This window comes from Coccinella septempunctata, chromosome 9 (genome assembly GCF_907165205.1).
Source record: "Coccinella septempunctata chromosome 9, icCocSept1.1, whole genome shotgun sequence".
NCBI classification, from domain to species: domain Eukaryota; kingdom Metazoa; phylum Arthropoda; class Insecta; order Coleoptera; family Coccinellidae; genus Coccinella; species Coccinella septempunctata.
Window position 1 is genome coordinate 12,451,079 of NC_058197.1, and position 17,187 is coordinate 12,468,265.

A 17,187-nucleotide genomic window follows, 5' to 3' on the forward strand; every position below is an offset into this window, starting at 1 on the left:
TTTCGATCATCTTATATGCTATCGATGCGGAAATTGTAAGTCCACGTGTGTATAGGATATAGTGATATTAATTGGTTCTTTGAAAATTCAAGAGAACAGGAGGAACGCTGAAAATTCCTGAGATATATGGATTTTTGATTCGTCCCCTGAAATCTACATATCCCAAAAGGTAATCTGAACTCTCTATTCAGAAAACTAACTGTTCACGATGTTTGCGAACGAAGGCAGGGGCGTATTCAGGAGATTCGGACGTTAGTATGTACCAAATACAACGCATTATAACAATATGCCCATATGTGTTACTTTTTCGAACGTGTTTTTGGCCTCTTGCTAAGCTCACGATGATAAACACACAGAAAATTTCGACCACCATAATCTGACTACTCACGATAACAGTTTGACGTAAAGTTTACTGTTAAGTGTCAACATATAATCACCGTAAAATATTCGCAATAAGGATGAAGAAAATGCATAAAGGAAACGTATTTTGTACGGACGTCAATGTGGAAAATCTACCCAAGTTTCTGAAGGATAAGATCAGCAAGCAGAACAAGGTTGAAGTACCCATCACAGATCGTTTTAAGGATTTCGAGGACCTGTTGTTATATTTCCCGAAAACGCATCACAGTGTTCAGGAATTGAAGTGAGTATAGAGTATAGATACATTGGGGAATAGTTTATAGGAAATACACGAATATATCATTTTATTTCATCTAATTCTATTAGGATTTGTTCCTCAGCGATAAACTGTGACGCTTATGTGTTAAGATACATTATTTTAGTTATTGGTTTGAATATACAGGGTGTTCAGGACTGATGCACATAGGTTCGACGATCTCATGGAAAGAAAGCTGAAAGTTTACGAGATTTACGAGGAAGGACATTCCATCATGGAAAGAAGGGTGCAGATCTGGGAAATCCTGCGCCAGATGAAAGAATGTTTGACGAATCAATGGAAAGAGATGTTGAAGAAAGAAGAGGAATTCAAGAATTATTTGCTGTCTTTTCAAGAGGTAAGGCTTTTGCAAAATTTGCTTAATTTCATCATGCATGGTTTATTCAGAGTGGAAAAAATTCTTGGCATCATTTTTGGAGATTCGAATTTAGGTAGGTGAGATATCCTCTTCGTTCCTTCTAGTACTTGGTGTCGGCTGGAGAACGATTTGAAAGGCTCAAAAATGATATAAAGGAGAACAGGATCGTGAGGAAAGCAAGGGAACTACAAATAGATCGTTTGAGTTTGGAAAATTCGAGATTGAGGAATATCATTGAACGTATGAGGATTGACGAAGAGAAATGTACAATTTACGAGGTAGGTGCGAATATTTATTATTGATCTCCCTCTGAAATAAGAACATATCATCAATAATCTGAAGATAGCTCTAATAGAAATTGAGCTACTACAATGGGTGAACAACAGTGGCGGCTCCAGGAGTGAGCGGCGGGGGGAATAAAATCATTTTTCGATTTTGGCATAAATATTTCTTTCACGACGATTTTTTAAGTGAACCCTTTTTCAGGATTTTTTGGAAGTCAGCTTTCAAGTCCATTATTTCTCAACAAAAGTTACCGTAGATCTAAATGTGATACATATTCTGAAAGAGCAACTCTTTTAGTAATAAATCTGAGAATTTCGGTCTTGAGGAATTTTTAACTGACCTTATTTTTTGGGAGTTTTTCGAAGATCGACGTGCGAGTGGTTTTTCTTCCAGGAAAATAATCGTAGATCTGAATGTGATACATATTCTGAAAGAGCAACTCTTTTAGTAATAAATCTGAGAATTTCATTCCATGTCGGCACAACCATTCTGTCTAGAGGAATTTTCAACTGACTGACTGATTTTTGGGAATTTTTCGAAGATCGACGTGCGAGTGATTTTTCTTCCAGGAAAATAATCGTAGATCTGAATGTGATACATATTCTGGAAGAGCAACTCTTTTAGTAATAAATCTGAGAATTTCATCCATGTCGGCACAACCATTCGGTCTTGAGGAATTTTCAACTGACCTTACTTTTTGGGAATTTTTCGAAGATCGACGTGCGAGTGATTTTTCTTCCAGGAAAATAATCGTAGATCTGAATGTGATACATATTCTGGAAGAGCAACTCTTTTAGTAATAAATCTGAGAATTTCATCCATGTCGGCACAACCATTCGGTCTTGAGGAATTTTCAACTGACCTTACTTTTTGGGAATTTTTCGAAGATCGACGTGCGAGTGATTTTTCTTCCAGGAAAATAATCGTAGATCTGAATGTGATACATATTCTGAAAGAGCAACTCTTTTAGTAATAAATCTGAGAATTTCATCCATGTCGGCACAACCATTCGGTCTTGAGGAGTTTTCAACTGACCTTACTTTTTGGGAATTTTTCGAAGATCGACGTGCGAGTGATTTTTCTTCCAGGAAAATAATCGTAGATCTGAATGTGATACATATTCTGAAAGAGCAACTCTTTTAGTAATAAATCTGAGAATTTCATTCCATGTCGGCACAACCATTCTGTCTAGAGGAATTTTCAACTGACTGACTGATTTTTGGGAATTTTTCGAAGATCGACGTGCGAGTGATTTTTCTTCCAGGAAAATAATCGTAGATCTGAATGTGATACATATTCTGGAAGAGCAACTCTTTTAGTAATAAATCTGAGAATTTCATCCATGTCGGCACAACCATTCTGTCTAGAGGAATTTTCAACTGACCTTACTTTTTGGGAATTTTTCGAAGATCGACGTGCGAGTGATTTTTCTTCCAGGAAAATAATCGTAGATCTGAATGTGATACATATTCTGAAAGAGCAACTCTTTTAGTAATAAATCTGAGAATTTCATCCATGTCGACACAACCATTCGGTCTTGAGGAATTTTTAACTGACCTTACTTTTTGGGAGTTTTTCGAAGATCGACGTGCGAGTGATTTTTCTTCCAGGAAAATAATCGTAGATCTGAATGTGATACATATTCTGAAAGAGCAACTCTTTTAGTAATAAATCTGAGAATTTCATTCCATGTCGGCACAACCATTCTGTCTAGAGGAATTTTCAACTGCCCTTACTTTTTGGGAATTTTTCGAAGATCGACGTGCGAGTGATTTTTCTTCCAGGAAAATAATCGTAGATCTGAATGTGATACATATTCTGAAAGAGCAACTCTTTTAGTAATAAATCTGAGAATTTCATCCATGTCGACACAACCATTCGGTCTTGAGGAATTTTTAACTGACCTTACTTTTTGGGAGTTTTTCGAAGATCGACGTGCGAGTGATTTTTCTTCCAGGAGAATAATCGTAGATCTGAATGTGATACATATTCTGAAAGAGCAACTCTTTTAGTAATAAATCTGAGAATTGCATCCATGTCGGCACAACCATTCGGTCTTGAGGAATTTTTAACTGACCTTACTTTTTGGGAAGTTTTCGAAGATCGACGTGCGAGTGATTTTTCTTCCAGGAAAATAATCGTAGATCTGAATGTGATACATATTCTGAAAGAGCAACTCTTTTAGTAATAAATCTGAGACTTTCATCCATGTCGACACAACCATTCGGTCTTGAGGAATTTTCAACTGACCTTACTTTTTGGTAATTTTTCGAAGATCGACGTGCGAGTGATTTTTCTTCCAGGAAAATAATCGTAGATCTGAATGTGATACATATTCTGAAAGAGCAACTCTTTTAGTAATAAATCTGAGAATTTCTTTCCATGTCGGCACAACCATTCTGTCTAGAGGAATTTTCAACTGACCTTACTTTTTGGGAATTTTTCGAAGATCGACGTGCGAGTGATTTTTCTTCCAGGAAAATAATCGTAGATCTGAATGTGATACATATTCTGAAAGAGCAATTCTTTTAGTAATAAATCTGAGAATTTCATCCATGTCGGCACAACCATTCGGTCTTGAGGAATTTTTAACTGACCTTACTTTTTGGGAGTTTTTCGAAGATCGACGTGCGAGTGATTTTTCTTCCAGGAAAATAATCGTAGATCTAAATGTGATACATATTCTGAAAGAGCAACTCTTTTAGTAATAAATCTGAGAATTTCATCCATGTCGGCACAACCATTCGGTCTTGAGGAATTTTTAACTGACCTTACTTTTTGGGAGTTTTTCGAAGATCGACTTGCGAGTGATTTTTCTTCCAGGAAAATAATCGTAGATCTGAATGTGATACATATTCTGAAAGAGCAACTCTTTTAGTAATAAATCTGAGAATTTCTTTCCATGTCGGCACAACCATTCGGTCTTGAGGAATTTTTAACTGACCTTACTTTTTGGGAGTTTTTCGAAGATCGACGTGCGAGTGATTTTTCTTCCAGGAAAATAATCGTAGATCTGAATGTGATACATATTCTGAAAGAGCAACTCTTTTAGTAATAAATCTGAGAATTTCATCCATGTCGGCACAACCATTCGGTCTTGAGGAATTTTTAACTGACCTTACTTTTTGGGAGTTTTTCGAAGATCGACGTGCGAGTGATTTTTCTTCCAGGAAAATAATCGTAGATCTGAATGTGATACATATTCTGAAAGAGCAACTCTTTTAGTAATAAATCTGAGAATTTCATCCATGTCGGCACAACCATTCTGTCTAGAGGAATTTTCAACTGACCTTACTTTTTGTGAATTTTTCGAAGATCGACGTGCGTGTGATTTTTCTTCCAGGAAAATAATCTGAATGTGATACATATTCTGAAAGAGCAACTCTTTTAGTAATAAATCTGAGAATTTCATCCATGTCGGCACAACCATTCGGTCTTGAGGAATTTTTAACTGACCTTACTTTTTGGGAGTTTTTCGAAGATCGACGTGCGAGTGATTTTTCTTCCAGGAAAATAATCGTAGATCTGAATGTGATACATATTCTGAAAGAGCAACTCTTTTAGTAATAAATCTGAGAATTTCATCCATGTCGGCACAACCATTCGGTCTTGAGGAATTTTTAACTGACCTTACTTTTTGGGAGTTTTTCGAAGATTGACGTGCGAGTGATTTTTCTTCCAGGAAAATAATCGTAGATCTGAATGTGATACATATTCTGAAAGAGCAACTCTTTTAGTAATAAATCTGAGAATTGCATCCATGTCGGCACAACCATTCGGTCTTGAGGAATTTTTAACTGACCTTACTTTTTGGGAGTTTTTCGAAGATCGACGTGCGAGTGATTTTTCTTCCAGGAAAATAATCGTAGATCTGAATGTGATACATATTCTGAAAGAGCAACTCTTTTAGTAATAAATCTGAGAATTTCATCCATGTCGGCACAACCATTCGGTCTTGAGGAATTTTTAACTGACCTTACTTTTTGGGAATTTTTCGAAGGTCGACGTGCGAGTGGTTTTTCTTCCAGGAAAATAATCGTAGATCTGAATGTGATACATATTCTGAAAGAGCAACTCTTTTAGTAATAAATCTGAGAATTTCATCCATGTCGGCACAACCATTCTGTCTAGAGGAATTTTCAACTGACCTTACTTTTTGGGAATTTTTCGAAGATCGACGTGCGAGTGATTTTTCTTCCAGGAAAATAATCGTAGATCTGAATGTGATACATATTCTGAAAGAGCAACTCTTTTAGTAATAAATCTGAGAATTTCATCCATGTCGGCACAACCATTCGGTCTTGAGGAATTTTTAACTGACCTTATTTTTTGGGAGTTTTTCGAAGATCGACGTGCGAGTGATTTTTCTTCCAGGAAAATAATCGTAGATCTGAATGTGATACATATTCTGAAAGAGCAACTCTTTTAGTAATAAATCTGAGAATTTCATCCATGTCGGCACAACCATTCGGTCTTGAGGAATTTTTAACTGACCTTACTTTTTGGGAGTTTTTCGAAGATTGACGTGCGAGTGATTTTTCTTCCAGGAAAATAATCGTAGATCTGAATGTGATACATATTCTGAAAGAGCAACTCTTTTAGTAATAAATCTGAGAATTTCATCCATGTCGGCACAACCATTCTGTCTTGAGGAATTTTTAACTGACCTTACTTTTTGGGAGTTTTTCGAAGATCGACGTGCGAGTGATTTTTCTTCCAGGAAAATAATCGTAGATCTGAATGTGATACATATTCTGAAAGAGCAACTCTTTTAGTAATAAATCTGAGAATTTCATATATTTCGGCACAACCATTCGGTCTTGAGGAAGTTTTAACTGACCCCATCTTTTTGGGAATTTTACGAAGGTCAACGTGCGAGTGGTTTTTCTTCCAGGAAAATAACCGTAGATGTAAATGTGATACATATTCCGAAAGAGCAACTCTTTTAGTAATAAATCTGAGAATTTCTTTCCATGTCGGCACAACCATTCTGTCTAGAGGAATTTTCAACTGACCTTACTTTTTGGGAATTTTTCGAAGATCGACGTGCGAGTGATTTTTCTTCCAGGAAAATAATCGTAGATCTGAATGTGATACATATTCTGAAAGAGCAACTCTTTTAGTAATAAATCTGAGAATTTCTTTCCATGTCGGCACAACCATTCTGTCTAGAGGAATTTTCAACTGACCTTACTTTTTGGGAATTTTTCGAAGATCGACATGCGAGTGATTTTTCTTCCAGGAAAATAATCGTAGATCTGAATGTGATACATATTCTGAAAGAGCAACTCTTTTAGTAATAAATCTGAGAATTTCATCCATGTCGGCACAACCATTCGGTCTTGAGGAGTTTTTAACTGACCTTACTTTTTGGGAGTTTTTCGAAGATCGACGTGCGATTGATTTTTCTTCCAGGAAAATAATCGTAGATCTGAATGTGATACATATTCTGAAAGAGCAACTCTTTTAGTAATAAATCTGAGAATTTCATCCATGTCGGCACAACCATTCGGTCTTGAGGAATTTTTAACTGACCTTACTTTTTGGGAGTTTTTCGAAGATCGACGTGCGAGTGATTTTTCTTCCAGGAAAATAATCTGAATGTGATACATATTCTGAAAGAGCAACTCTTTTAGTAATAAATCTGAGAATTTCATCCATGTCGGCACAACCATTTTGTCTTGAGGAATTTTTAACTGACCTTACTTTTTGGGAGTTTTTCGAAGATCGACGTGCGAGTGATTTTTCTTCCAGGAAAATAATCGTAGATCTGAATGTGATACATATTCTGAAAGAGCAACTCTTTTAGTAATAAATCTGAGAATTTCTTTCCATGTCGGCACAACCATTCTGTCTAGAGGAATTTTCAACTGACCTTACTTTTCGTGAATTTTTCGAAGATCGACGTGCGAGTGATTTTTCTTCCAGGAAAATAATCGTAGATCTGAATGTGATACATATTCTGAAAGAGCAACTCTTTTAGTAATAAATCTGAGAATTTCATCCATGTCGGCACAACCATTCGGTCTTGAGGAAGTTTTAACTGACCCCATCTTTTTGGGAATATTACGAAGGTCAACGTGCGAGTGGTTTTTCTTCCAGGAAAATAACCGTAGATGTAAATGTGATACATATTCCGAAAGAGCAACACTTTTAGTAAAAAAATCTGGGAATTTCATCCATCTCGGCAAAACCATTCGGTCTTGAGGAAGTTTTAACTGACCTTACATTTTGGGAATTTTCCTATCACAGTAGTCGTTATAATAAGTTGTTTTCTTTTTTAGTGCATGGACTATTTTATATCCGGTTATATTTCTGATTTCATTCGGATGTTATTATGTTGAGTTCGCTATCTGCTGTTAATTTTCAGAATTTCATGAAGAAAGTGGTTAGCTGCAAAAGCAGCCATTTCGGGAACGTGAACCAGGTTCTAGATCATTACGAAATTTTATCGCAGAGGAAGAACGTTCTGACAGAAAGGTTCCGTCGCTCTTCTATACAAGTTTCGAGTTGGATTTGGCAAATGGTATATATACCTTAATTTGATCTCGACTATACACAATTGTAGAATTGTTCTGAACAGAGTATTCCTAGAAGAAAATACAAATTTTCGAAAACAGAACTAAATATCGCGTTTCATATTGTTCATTTCTCAGGCCAGCCTGAACGTCGAAACGATGACAGAGTTAAGAAGGCTCACGATGAAATTGTACAAGTTGAAAACGCAGTACGAAAATGCCAAACGTAAGACGTCCGAGAAGGAAAACTTCTACTCTTACACCTTGGACAGGTTGAGGCAAAAGAGGGAGGAATTCTTGCTTTGCAAGGACGCAATCTATTCGTTGTACACAACGATGTCGAAGACCTGGCCCAAGGATTTACGCAAAGATAAAGAAGATTTCATGGGACAACTGAAACACATCTCGATGGCCATGTGGTCAATGGAGAAGGTGGACCGAAGGAGTAGGTTTCTTGTTGGATAGATTCCTTCGCAGGAGAACAGCAAGTAGAGAATTTTTATTCTCTGCTTTCTTTTGTCGTTTAATGGATAACACTATATTAGAATTAGTTTTTAGTTGACATTCGTGAACATTCTATATTTATAGGTTTATTAAAGTATATATTACTCTACATGACTAATAGTTGACATCTTGAAAGTTATATGCTAATCTGTTATCTTTTAACGAATGTAAGATCTCAATCTCAAAGCAAAGCAACCCAAAAACAGAAACTTATGTTCATAATAAGATGGATTTTCATCAAGAAACATCAAAACAACGGCCTACTTATCGCACTTCTAAATTTCGCCACCAGGTGGCTGGAAGAGATGAACTTGAAACGCCATCAAAGAATTGAATTTTATAGTGTTCTGTGATTAAAACCTTAGTCTTTTCCACAGATTACAGAGTATTTTCTGAACATAGATAAAATATTTCTGTGATTATCTATGCTTAGATTAACCTGAAAAAAATCTAACCTATGCTTTTTGAGTTTAAAATCAGAAACCAGAAACAAACAATACTATTTTAATTAAACGTTGGTTGAACCATTGTTAATAAGATATTCGTAAAATATATTTTAATTGCAAGTGATAGATTTAAATTTATAGGAATATATCGACATATAAACTCACCATGAGCAATATTGAGTGTAGAAGGTAAGTTGGGATTTGCCTGCATTCAATTACTCATTCGAACATCTCTTATGCTTAGCTCACTCACAGTTTTACGAAATTTCATCTTTAAATTTGCATTGTAGTTATTTTAAAAACTCGACATGTTAATGCAGTATTCTATTATGCCTGATTTACCATCTACTCAATTTTAGGTCTTCGAAAAAAAGAAAACGTAATGATGATGAAGAAGAAGAGATCGCTCTAGAGAAGCAGTATGAGGAGCATCAAATAGCTCCTCCACCCATAAAATTTAGGAATTTATTGCCGATTAAAACAAAGCAAGGATTGGTACCACAACAAATTGTGCAAGAAGGTATGCATTATAATTTGCTTTAAAGCAAGGCTTACATTCAAATAAATCCACTTTCTCTAGATGAGGAATCTGAAAAAGAAGACGATGAAGAGGAACAGGTTGTTGAAGAAAATGAAACTGATGAAGAAAATGATTGTGACATCACTCTTGAAAGCCTTGCGGAAGATGAAACAGATCCATCGAAACCGCTATCTGCCGCAGAATTATTCTATCAGAGAAATAAAGCGCTCACTCAGCGAAAGCTGGAAATAGGCGTTTTGAGTTCTCAAGTCTTGGAAAATCCAGAAGAAAAAGTGACAAATTTGAGGTTGCTGCTTAAGATTATGGATGAACAGACGCCGGTGATTTACATAACGGTCAGAAAATTGGTTATTATATCTTTGCTAGAAATATTCAAGGATATAATACCAGCTTACAGAATAAGGACCCACAAAGATGAGGGAATTTTATGTGAGTAAATTCATGATGCACAGTATTCCAACAATTTTCACTATTTTAATTTCAAATGATTCCTCTATACTATCTACAAAACAGGCTGTCAAATTAACGTCAAATATTTGTTGCAAATTCTGTGAATCCTAAAAAGACTCAACATTGTTGATGTATTTTTTTATGGGTTTTTGTTTTTTGTTTTGATTAGTTTTACTGAATCTATTAATTCAAAAATTGTATCTACCAATAAAAAAATATCTACTGGCTAGTTAATAAGCTCGTATTGAATTATTTCAGTGAAAAAGTCAACTCTCAAACTAAGAAAATTTGAAACCGAACTATTGCAGCACTACAAAAAGTTTTTACAGAAGCTAGAGAAAGCTTGCATGGCTCTTCAAAAGAAAAAAGGAAATACAGCTACTCTTTCAAAGGTAATATTTGTTCGATGATCATGAATTGAAAGTTGGTAATTTGTTATTTTTCAGGAAGGTAAAGCTTTAGGTCATTTGGCGTTGAGCGCCATGTGTGATTTATTAGTTACGCATCCATACTTCAACTTTTCTGAAAACATAACTCAAGTAATTGTCCCATTCTTGAACCACAAAGATGCGACTCTGAGAAAGATGGTGAAAGAAAAAGTAGAAACTATTTTTAAGGAAGATAAAAAAGAAGAGTTGACTTTGAAGGTAATACAATGAATTTAATAACATTTCCCAATTTCCATTAACACAATTTTTTTAGATTTTGAGGGTATTGAATCATTACCTTAAATCCCACGCGCATAATGTGAAAGTAGAGATGTTGGAAGTCACACTTGTGTTAAGGTTGAGAGACGTTAATTTGGAGAAAGAAAAAGAGCTGGAGGTCAAGCAGAAAAAATTGATGTCTAAAAAACAAAACGTCTTGCAAATTTCCAAGAAAGAGAGGAAGGTGAGTGTTTAAACTTGCGGGAAGTTTTTCGGGTAACAACAAACGAATTTCAGCGTAAGAAACAATTGCAACATTTGGAAAAGGAACTTTTGGAGACCAAAGCGGAGGAAAACAAACAGGCAAAGCAGCGAAACTTGACTGAAATAACGAAAATTGTCTTCGCCGTTTATTTCAGGATATTGAAAAGCTCTACCAACAATAAGGCTGTGGGTGTTTGCTTGGAAGGATTGGCTAAGTGAGTGAATATTTCCAGATTCAATAAAATATCATTTTTTTCTCTGGCTGTTTCAAAAGTTGTAAATCGTTTTTATCGAAATGTGGAACAAAATTACTCAACGGAATTTCTTTCAGGTTTGCACACTGTATAAACCTAGATTATTATATGGATATGGTGAACTTATTGGATAAATTGTTGAAGGAAGAATGGATAGGATTCAAAGAACAACTACATTGTATACAAACGGTATTCGCTATATTAAGCGGACAAGGGGAATCTCTGACACTGGACCCAACGAGATTTTACAATAACATATACAAAAATTTGTTGGAAATAAGCGCATCGTCCAAAGCTCACGAACACTTTCTGATCGTTCTCCAGATTTTATGTGAGTATCACTCGTTTAAATATTTTGTACGATAACTGATGATATTTATTCCGTTTTAAGCCGACTGTTTGATAAAAAGACGAAAAAAAATAACAAATAAGAGAATGATTGGATTCGTTAAAAGGATAGCGATATTGAGCCTTCACCTACTGCACAACGGTTCATTAGGAGCCTTAGGTCTGGTCAGAAATATTATGCAACTCAACAAAAATGTGGACATACTCCTAGACACAGATAACTCGTTTGGCGACGGTAACTACATGCCTGAATTGGACGACGCGGAATATAGCAATGCCGCTTCGACCTCCCTTTACGAGTTGGCATTATTGAACAAACATTATCATCCGATTGTTAAAAAATTCGTCAAGAACATAGTGAGTGGGGTGCCTACCTCGGGAGAGGGATCTTTGGTGCCAGAAATTGGAAAATTGTAAGTTTAAAGTTCATTTAAAACAAAACTCGTATTCAGGGTGCCCCTGATAAGATGGAGAACATTTTGAAGAGGTCACAAAAACACCCATGTCTATGAGTACTAGATTCTGATTTATAGGCTTTTTTCTTATTTTAATGTAACCTCTATCTATCTTATCTAGGACACCCTGTATTTCAGTCTTAAAATCCCCTGATTCAGCTTCAGTTTTTGAAATGAGCTGTTGTTATATTGAGTAGCGTAGTCGAGCAATTCCAAAAACCGTCAGTAATTCTTATAGGCGACCAGAGGAGCTGTTTCAAAGTTATGACATGTCCGAGATGGCCTTCAATCCTTCAGTTCCTGTACCGAAAAAGGGTAAGGTCGAAAAGAAAAAGAGGACCGAATTATTTTTCGCAGATCAGAGTTTTGGGGATGAGTGCAATGCGAAATTTAATAACCAACTGAAATGTGGTATTTTTTGTACGTAATAAATGGTTTTGTATATATTTGAGTGATGTGATTTTAATTTTTTCCATCATCAATGATAATAAAATGAAATGTATCTTTCTAACTGCGAAAATTGCATGTCTATGTGGTTTTGAGTGGGAAGTGTTATATTTCTCAATTTTCAACCCTTAAATTGAGTTCATTGGAGATAAGTGGAGGATCGTTGCAGAGGATGTTCAATTTTTGGACTACATCTCGTAGAGTAGAGCCAAGAAAGGATTAAACAGCAGGTGGTGGTTTTTTCTATTAATTGTTTTAAAATTTTCATGTTTCATAAGGAAAATGTGAAAATTTTGAGTGTTGTAATTTTTTTCGTCAATGACGAAGGTTTTCCATTCAATAATAGTAATCTTTATTTAAAATAAACTTACCAAAGATTATAGAGTAACTCCATAATCTTTGACTTCTACTCTGTTATCTATGTTATAGATAATAAAATTCATTTGTCCTACTCTGTGATTTAGTTTATGAATCGCACCATGACGTAAATTTATCCTTGCGCACGCAGGATGTTCGAAAATTTAATTCAGTCAAAAAAACGTATCTATTATGCATTAATTTTTCTTTGAAATCAATTATTTCTTACAGAAAAGATAACCCCTTCAGAAAGTCATCAATACAAAGTAAGATTAGAATCCGTGTGTGGTATGAGTAGATTATTTTACTTGTTACTTCCACAGGCTGTGTTGATCTCAATCTTCCTACATTTCAATGGAACATTTTGTTTAAAAATGAATCTATGGTAGGACTACTGGAGTAATTGATAATGAAGAAAACAAGGGTATGTAAAAGAAAATATAACAATAATTTGAAAATATTTAATTACATATCAAACTTATTAGTTCTTTGAGGTTGAAGCTTTCGACGTCTTTCTCATTTCTGCCTCTTTCGCCCTCTTTAACTGCAATTCTTTCTGATTTTTCAAATGTTTCGCGTACGTCTCATCTGTCGCCTCTGTAGATTCCCCTGAAAATATCATATATCAACAAACTCTTGTGGAAAGAAGCAAGAAATATTACCATCGTGATCTTCCTCTTCACCCTCGGAGTCTTCACTACTTTCATTTCCTGGATGTCTTATGTAAACATCTGAATTTTGGTCCATTTTCAAAGACTTAAAATCAGATTCCCCCTCTTCTGTCTCTTTACTCATCTTTTTGTGTTCCTCAGCTTTCAACCTTATCTGCTCATATTCTTTTTTGTAATTTCTAGAAATTTAATATGACTTTGAAGCAAAAAAAAAAACATTTTTTGATGCTTTGGAACGCAATGAAAATGTGATGTAACTTTTATAGGAATCTCTTACTTCTCATATTCATCCTTAGCATCTTCAATTAATTTAAACAAGTCTTCGATACCATCCCCAGTTTGAGCACTAAAACCGCACATTTTCAGATCTTCGTAAAATATATCCAGAGTAAGTGCCAAACGCCCATTTAATGTGTTCAAATAGCTGTCCTCATTGTCAAGAACCTGCATAAAACTATCAACATCTGTCATCCACTCTTTAGCATATAAATGGGACACTATATCGGTTTTGTTCATTACAGCTATGAAGGGAACAAGATATTTATACATAGTGGAGCAAGCATACATCATATTCGACATAAATGTTGTGGGTGATGTGCTTCTCACAGAATCTATTACATATAAAACAACAGTAGGAAAATTTTGTGCCAATGTTTGGGTTATGATTTGTCCTAAAAAAAAGGTTTATTAAAATTTGATGATTAGGAAACATTAAAGATTACCAGAAACTGACCAGGTGAACACCTCAATCTGTCCTGGTGTGTCTATCAAACATATATCATTTGGGCAGTCTCTTATAACTTTCACAACCTCCTCACATTTAGTTGCGAACAAATTTAAACAAGTTACTATGGCTCCGTTTGGACCTAATTTATAATTTTTCATTGTTTCTTTGTAATTGATTGAGTCCCGTATATCTAGAAATATATTGATAGAAAATATGATTGGACCAACGCTTACTTTCTAACCTATGTTAGCGTGATACGGAGTCTGCAAGCAAGCTGGGTCTAGATTGACAATATATGGTTTTTTTTCAGATTCACTTAATCTAGAAACAAGGGACGTTTTTCCTGAACCAGCCATACCCAAAACTATAACACATATAGGCCCCTTTTTCGCGGCTGCCATACTGAATTTTGAAACTTTGACCTCGGCAATTTTAATCGTTCAAACAAATAAAAGACGAGAAATTACAACTGTAAGTACATTTGTTGTTGTATATTATCCTTATCTTAACTTTTCTTGTTTTGAGGCACAGATCATAAAAAAAATAACCTTAAATAACCTAACCTAATTCTTTGAATAACCTGACTTCTCTTCTTCGTACAGATTTCAGAAAATCTGTGGTTTTTTTGGATCGAAGTTTCTGGCGCAGAGATTCTCTGTTCCAGCAAGCATTTCTATGCTTCGTTATGTTTTTTCTGTTTAATTTATCTGTGGTTTCTGTTAGAGGTTATATCAAAAACTGTCAAAGAGTAACTTAACCTCAGAGACAAACTCTCTCTGTTAATCTTTTCAAATAGTTGATATATCTCGTTCACAAACAATAAAAATCGAGTTCAATTCCAAATTTTCGCAATGGGCGATCGTTATAACATTCACAGTCAGTTAGAACATCTACAGTCCAAGTATATTGGTACAGGACATGCAGATACCACTAAATATGAATGGTTGGTAAATCAACACAGAGACAGCTATTCAAGTTACTTAGGGCATCCTGATTTACTGAATCATTTCTCGATATGTGAGAACGAAGCGAAGGCTCGAGTGAGGTTCAATCTGATGGAGAAGATGTTACAACCTTGTGGCCCACCTCCCGATAAACCTGAAGATTAAATTTGAAGTTTTCATGTCATTATTATTGAATTGGAGAGATTTTTTTATGATCTGTGGTGTATAACACTATAAATAAAGCTTCTTGTCAAGTGTGTAAAAAAATTTGTGATGTGTTTCATTCTGAAAATCATTCAATTCCAACCGTTTCAGCATTCAACCAATTGGTCAATCATAACCATCTTCCATGAATATCTCTTCAAGTATACTCATATACAAGGTATTTTTTGTACTAGACATAAAAACAAGATCTTCCATGAATATCTCTTTAAGTATACTCATATACAAGGTATTTTTTGTACTAGACATAAAAACAAGAAGAAAATTCTCGGACTTTCTACATATGTACCATATGTATACTTTTGTTTTCATTAATTTTGCGAATTATGGAGTTTATTCATTTGTTTGAAAGTAATAGTTCTTCATCGTCTTATTCGAACAGTGATGAAGAGTTCCTTGCCGAATCTGATAAAAATATCGTACCAAACTTATTGATTCTTGAAATTTTATTAGAACTAATAGTAACCTAAAAATGATGGTTACGTGGAGGAGGCAGTACCATTATATTCAAATAAACAAGACTTCAATAAGATAATTTCAACAAAAGAGTTTTAACAAAAAAATTTCGAGAAGATCATTTGGACAAAAAAATTTTTACTATGGAGGGTTTTCACCAATGAATTCAAAAGTGACTTCTTTATTTATTATTTTTCTCATGTAAGCATATGCTGACATTCCAATCTTTCAGAATCTAAAGAAGTCACTTTCAAATTAATTGGTGATGAACAACTTTAAAGCCATTTATCTCAAAACTAGGCTTCAAGGTCTTGGTTCACTTCAGCTCTGAACCCCTCTCATGTAACTGTTTCCTTTGTATCATGCAGCAGCACAAAATATTTCGAGATTTGGGTTTTTTCAATTAACTTCATTCACCTGTATGATTGTGCTTGACTCTACTAGTGAATATATATATTATAAATTTAGAACTTTTAAATGATAATTTTGTTTTAGGTCTGGTGTTAGATAGCAAAGAGAATGAAGCAACTGGGTGTACTAAGTGGTGAACTCACAGATTATATTATAGCCTAACCATATAATTATTGATTTCAATAGTATAAAGTGAGAATGTTGAAGAAGACTCTGAGCTTTGGGAAGGATTTCATTAATTCAACAGTGAGTTGATTACTTTTTCTTGATAATGTTCAACCCATAATTACCTCAATTTCAGTTTTTTGAACCTGAATTTACCTATTACACATTTATATGTACACTAGTTTTGTCATATTTCAAAAAAAAAAATAATAACATCATAATCAAGAATTTTCTTGGAATTGAAGTTTTTATGAAGGTTCTCACTTTTTATTTATGAAGAACTAGTAAGCCCACAGATTCGCCTTTTCGTGCATTGAATTGCTTCAATGTTTCATCATTGAATTGCTTCAATGTTGATAACATTGAATTGATAACAACAACAACAACCGACAACAGCCGACAACAACCGACGACACCCGACGACACCCGACAACTGCCGACAACACCCGACCACACCCGACAACTGCCGACAACACAACACCCGACCACACCCGACAACACCCGACCACACCCGAGAACTGCCGACAACACCCGACCACACCCGAACACACCCGACAACACCCGACCACACCCGACAACTGCCGACAACACCCGACAACTGCCGACAACACCCGACAACACACGACAACTGCCGCCGACAACAGCCGATCACACCCGACAACTGCCGACAACACAACCCGACAACACAACACCCGACCACACCCGACAACACCCGAACACACCCGACAACACACGACAACACAACACCCGACCACACCCGACAACACCCGAACAAACCCGACAACACCCGACCACACCCGACAACTGCCGACAACACCCGACCACACCCGACAACAAACGACCACACCCGACAACTGCCGACAAAACCCGACCAAACCCGACAACTGCCGACAAAACCCGACCACACCCGACAACAGCCGACCACACCCGACAACAGCCGACAACTGGCGACAACACCCGACCACACCCGACAACTGCCGCCGACAACAGCCGATCACACCCGAACACACCCGACCATACCCGACAACACCCGAACATACC

At 35.8% G+C, this 17,187-nt stretch overlaps 4 protein-coding genes across 6 annotated transcripts; 3 read left to right on the forward strand and 1 right to left on the reverse strand.

The window, feature by feature from the left end:
• Positions 1 to 117: 117 nt before the first annotated feature.
• LOC123319741 lies at positions 118 to 8,450 on the forward strand. Its single transcript, XM_044906648.1, has 5 exons — positions 118 to 643; positions 803 to 1,013; positions 1,139 to 1,312; positions 7,690 to 7,845; positions 7,976 to 8,450. Exons 1-5 carry the CDS (start codon positions 459 to 461, stop codon positions 8,300 to 8,302), a joined length of 1,053 nt encoding a protein of 350 aa, XP_044762583.1. The 5' UTR covers positions 118 to 458; the 3' UTR covers positions 8,303 to 8,450.
• LOC123319739 (nucleolar complex protein 3 homolog) lies at positions 8,174 to 14,510 on the forward strand. 3 transcript variants are annotated; one of them, XM_044906645.1, is made up of 13 exons: positions 8,757 to 8,976; positions 9,147 to 9,307; positions 9,368 to 9,757; positions 10,037 to 10,170; positions 10,225 to 10,425; positions 10,481 to 10,669; positions 10,723 to 10,904; positions 11,021 to 11,274; positions 11,335 to 11,704; positions 11,985 to 12,061; positions 12,782 to 12,816; positions 12,874 to 12,974; positions 14,259 to 14,510. In XM_044906645.1, the coding sequence occupies exons 1-12, from the start codon at positions 8,954 to 8,956 to the stop codon at positions 12,937 to 12,939; spliced, it is 2,082 nt and encodes a 693-aa protein (XP_044762580.1). In that variant the 5' UTR covers positions 8,757 to 8,953; the 3' UTR covers positions 12,940 to 12,974; positions 14,259 to 14,510. The 3 variants fall into 3 exon arrangements, with proteins under 3 accessions (XP_044762579.1, XP_044762580.1, XP_044762578.1); XM_044906644.1 differs by lacking the exons at positions 12,782 to 12,816; positions 12,874 to 12,974; positions 14,259 to 14,510 and adding an exon at positions 8,174 to 8,282 and having other exon boundaries at positions 8,929 to 8,976; positions 11,985 to 12,197; XM_044906643.1 differs by lacking the exons at positions 12,782 to 12,816; positions 12,874 to 12,974; positions 14,259 to 14,510 and having other exon boundaries at positions 8,758 to 8,976; positions 11,985 to 12,197.
• On the reverse strand, positions 12,998 to 14,349 carry LOC123319740 (GPN-loop GTPase 1). Its single transcript, XM_044906647.1, has 5 exons — positions 14,190 to 14,349; positions 13,944 to 14,138; positions 13,499 to 13,892; positions 13,213 to 13,400; positions 12,998 to 13,159 (listed from the first exon to the last, which is right to left on the reverse strand). The coding sequence occupies exons 1-5, from the start codon at positions 14,347 to 14,349 to the stop codon at positions 13,032 to 13,034; spliced, it is 1,065 nt and encodes a 354-aa protein (XP_044762582.1). The 3' UTR covers positions 12,998 to 13,031.
• A 181-nt stretch (positions 14,511 to 14,691) lies between the features above and the next one.
• LOC123319743 (splicing factor 3B subunit 5) lies at positions 14,692 to 15,161 on the forward strand. The gene has a single exon (XM_044906650.1). The coding sequence runs from the start codon at positions 14,800 to 14,802 to the stop codon at positions 15,055 to 15,057; it is 258 nt and encodes an 85-aa protein (XP_044762585.1). The 5' UTR covers positions 14,692 to 14,799; the 3' UTR covers positions 15,058 to 15,161.
• The last annotated feature ends 2,026 nt before the right edge of the window (positions 15,162 to 17,187 follow it).

Coding starts and splice junctions, on each gene's coding strand:
- LOC123319741 (XM_044906648.1), top strand. CDS start 459: ATGAAGAAAATGCATAAAGGAAACGTATTTTGTACGGACGTCAATGTG. Junction 644..802: donor CACAGTGTTCAGGAATTGAA/GTGAGTATAGAG, acceptor TTGAATATACAG/GGTGTTCAGGACTGATGCAC. Junction 7,846..7,975: donor CGAGTTGGATTTGGCAAATG/GTATATATACCT, acceptor TTCATTTCTCAG/GCCAGCCTGAACGTCGAAAC.
- LOC123319739 (XM_044906644.1), top strand. CDS start 8,954: ATGAGCAATATTGAGTGTAGAAG. Junction 9,758..10,036: donor CAAAGATGAGGGAATTTTAT/GTGAGTAAATTC, acceptor GAATTATTTCAG/TGAAAAAGTCAACTCTCAAA. Junction 10,905..11,020: donor TGCTTGGAAGGATTGGCTAA/GTGAGTGAATAT, acceptor AATTTCTTTCAG/GTTTGCACACTGTATAAACC.
- LOC123319740 (XM_044906647.1), bottom strand. CDS start 14,349: ATGGCAGCCGCGAAAAAGGGGCCTATATGTGTTATAGTTTTGGGTATG. Junction 14,139..14,189: donor TCCGTATCACGCTAACATAG/GTTAGAAAGTAA, acceptor ATATATTTCTAG/ATATACGGGACTCAATCAAT. Junction 13,893..13,943: donor GTTCACCTGGTCAGTTTCTG/GTAATCTTTAAT, acceptor CCTTTTTTTTAG/GACAAATCATAACCCAAACA.
- LOC123319743 (XM_044906650.1), top strand. CDS start 14,800: ATGGGCGATCGTTATAACATTCACAGTCAGTTAGAACATCTACAGTCC.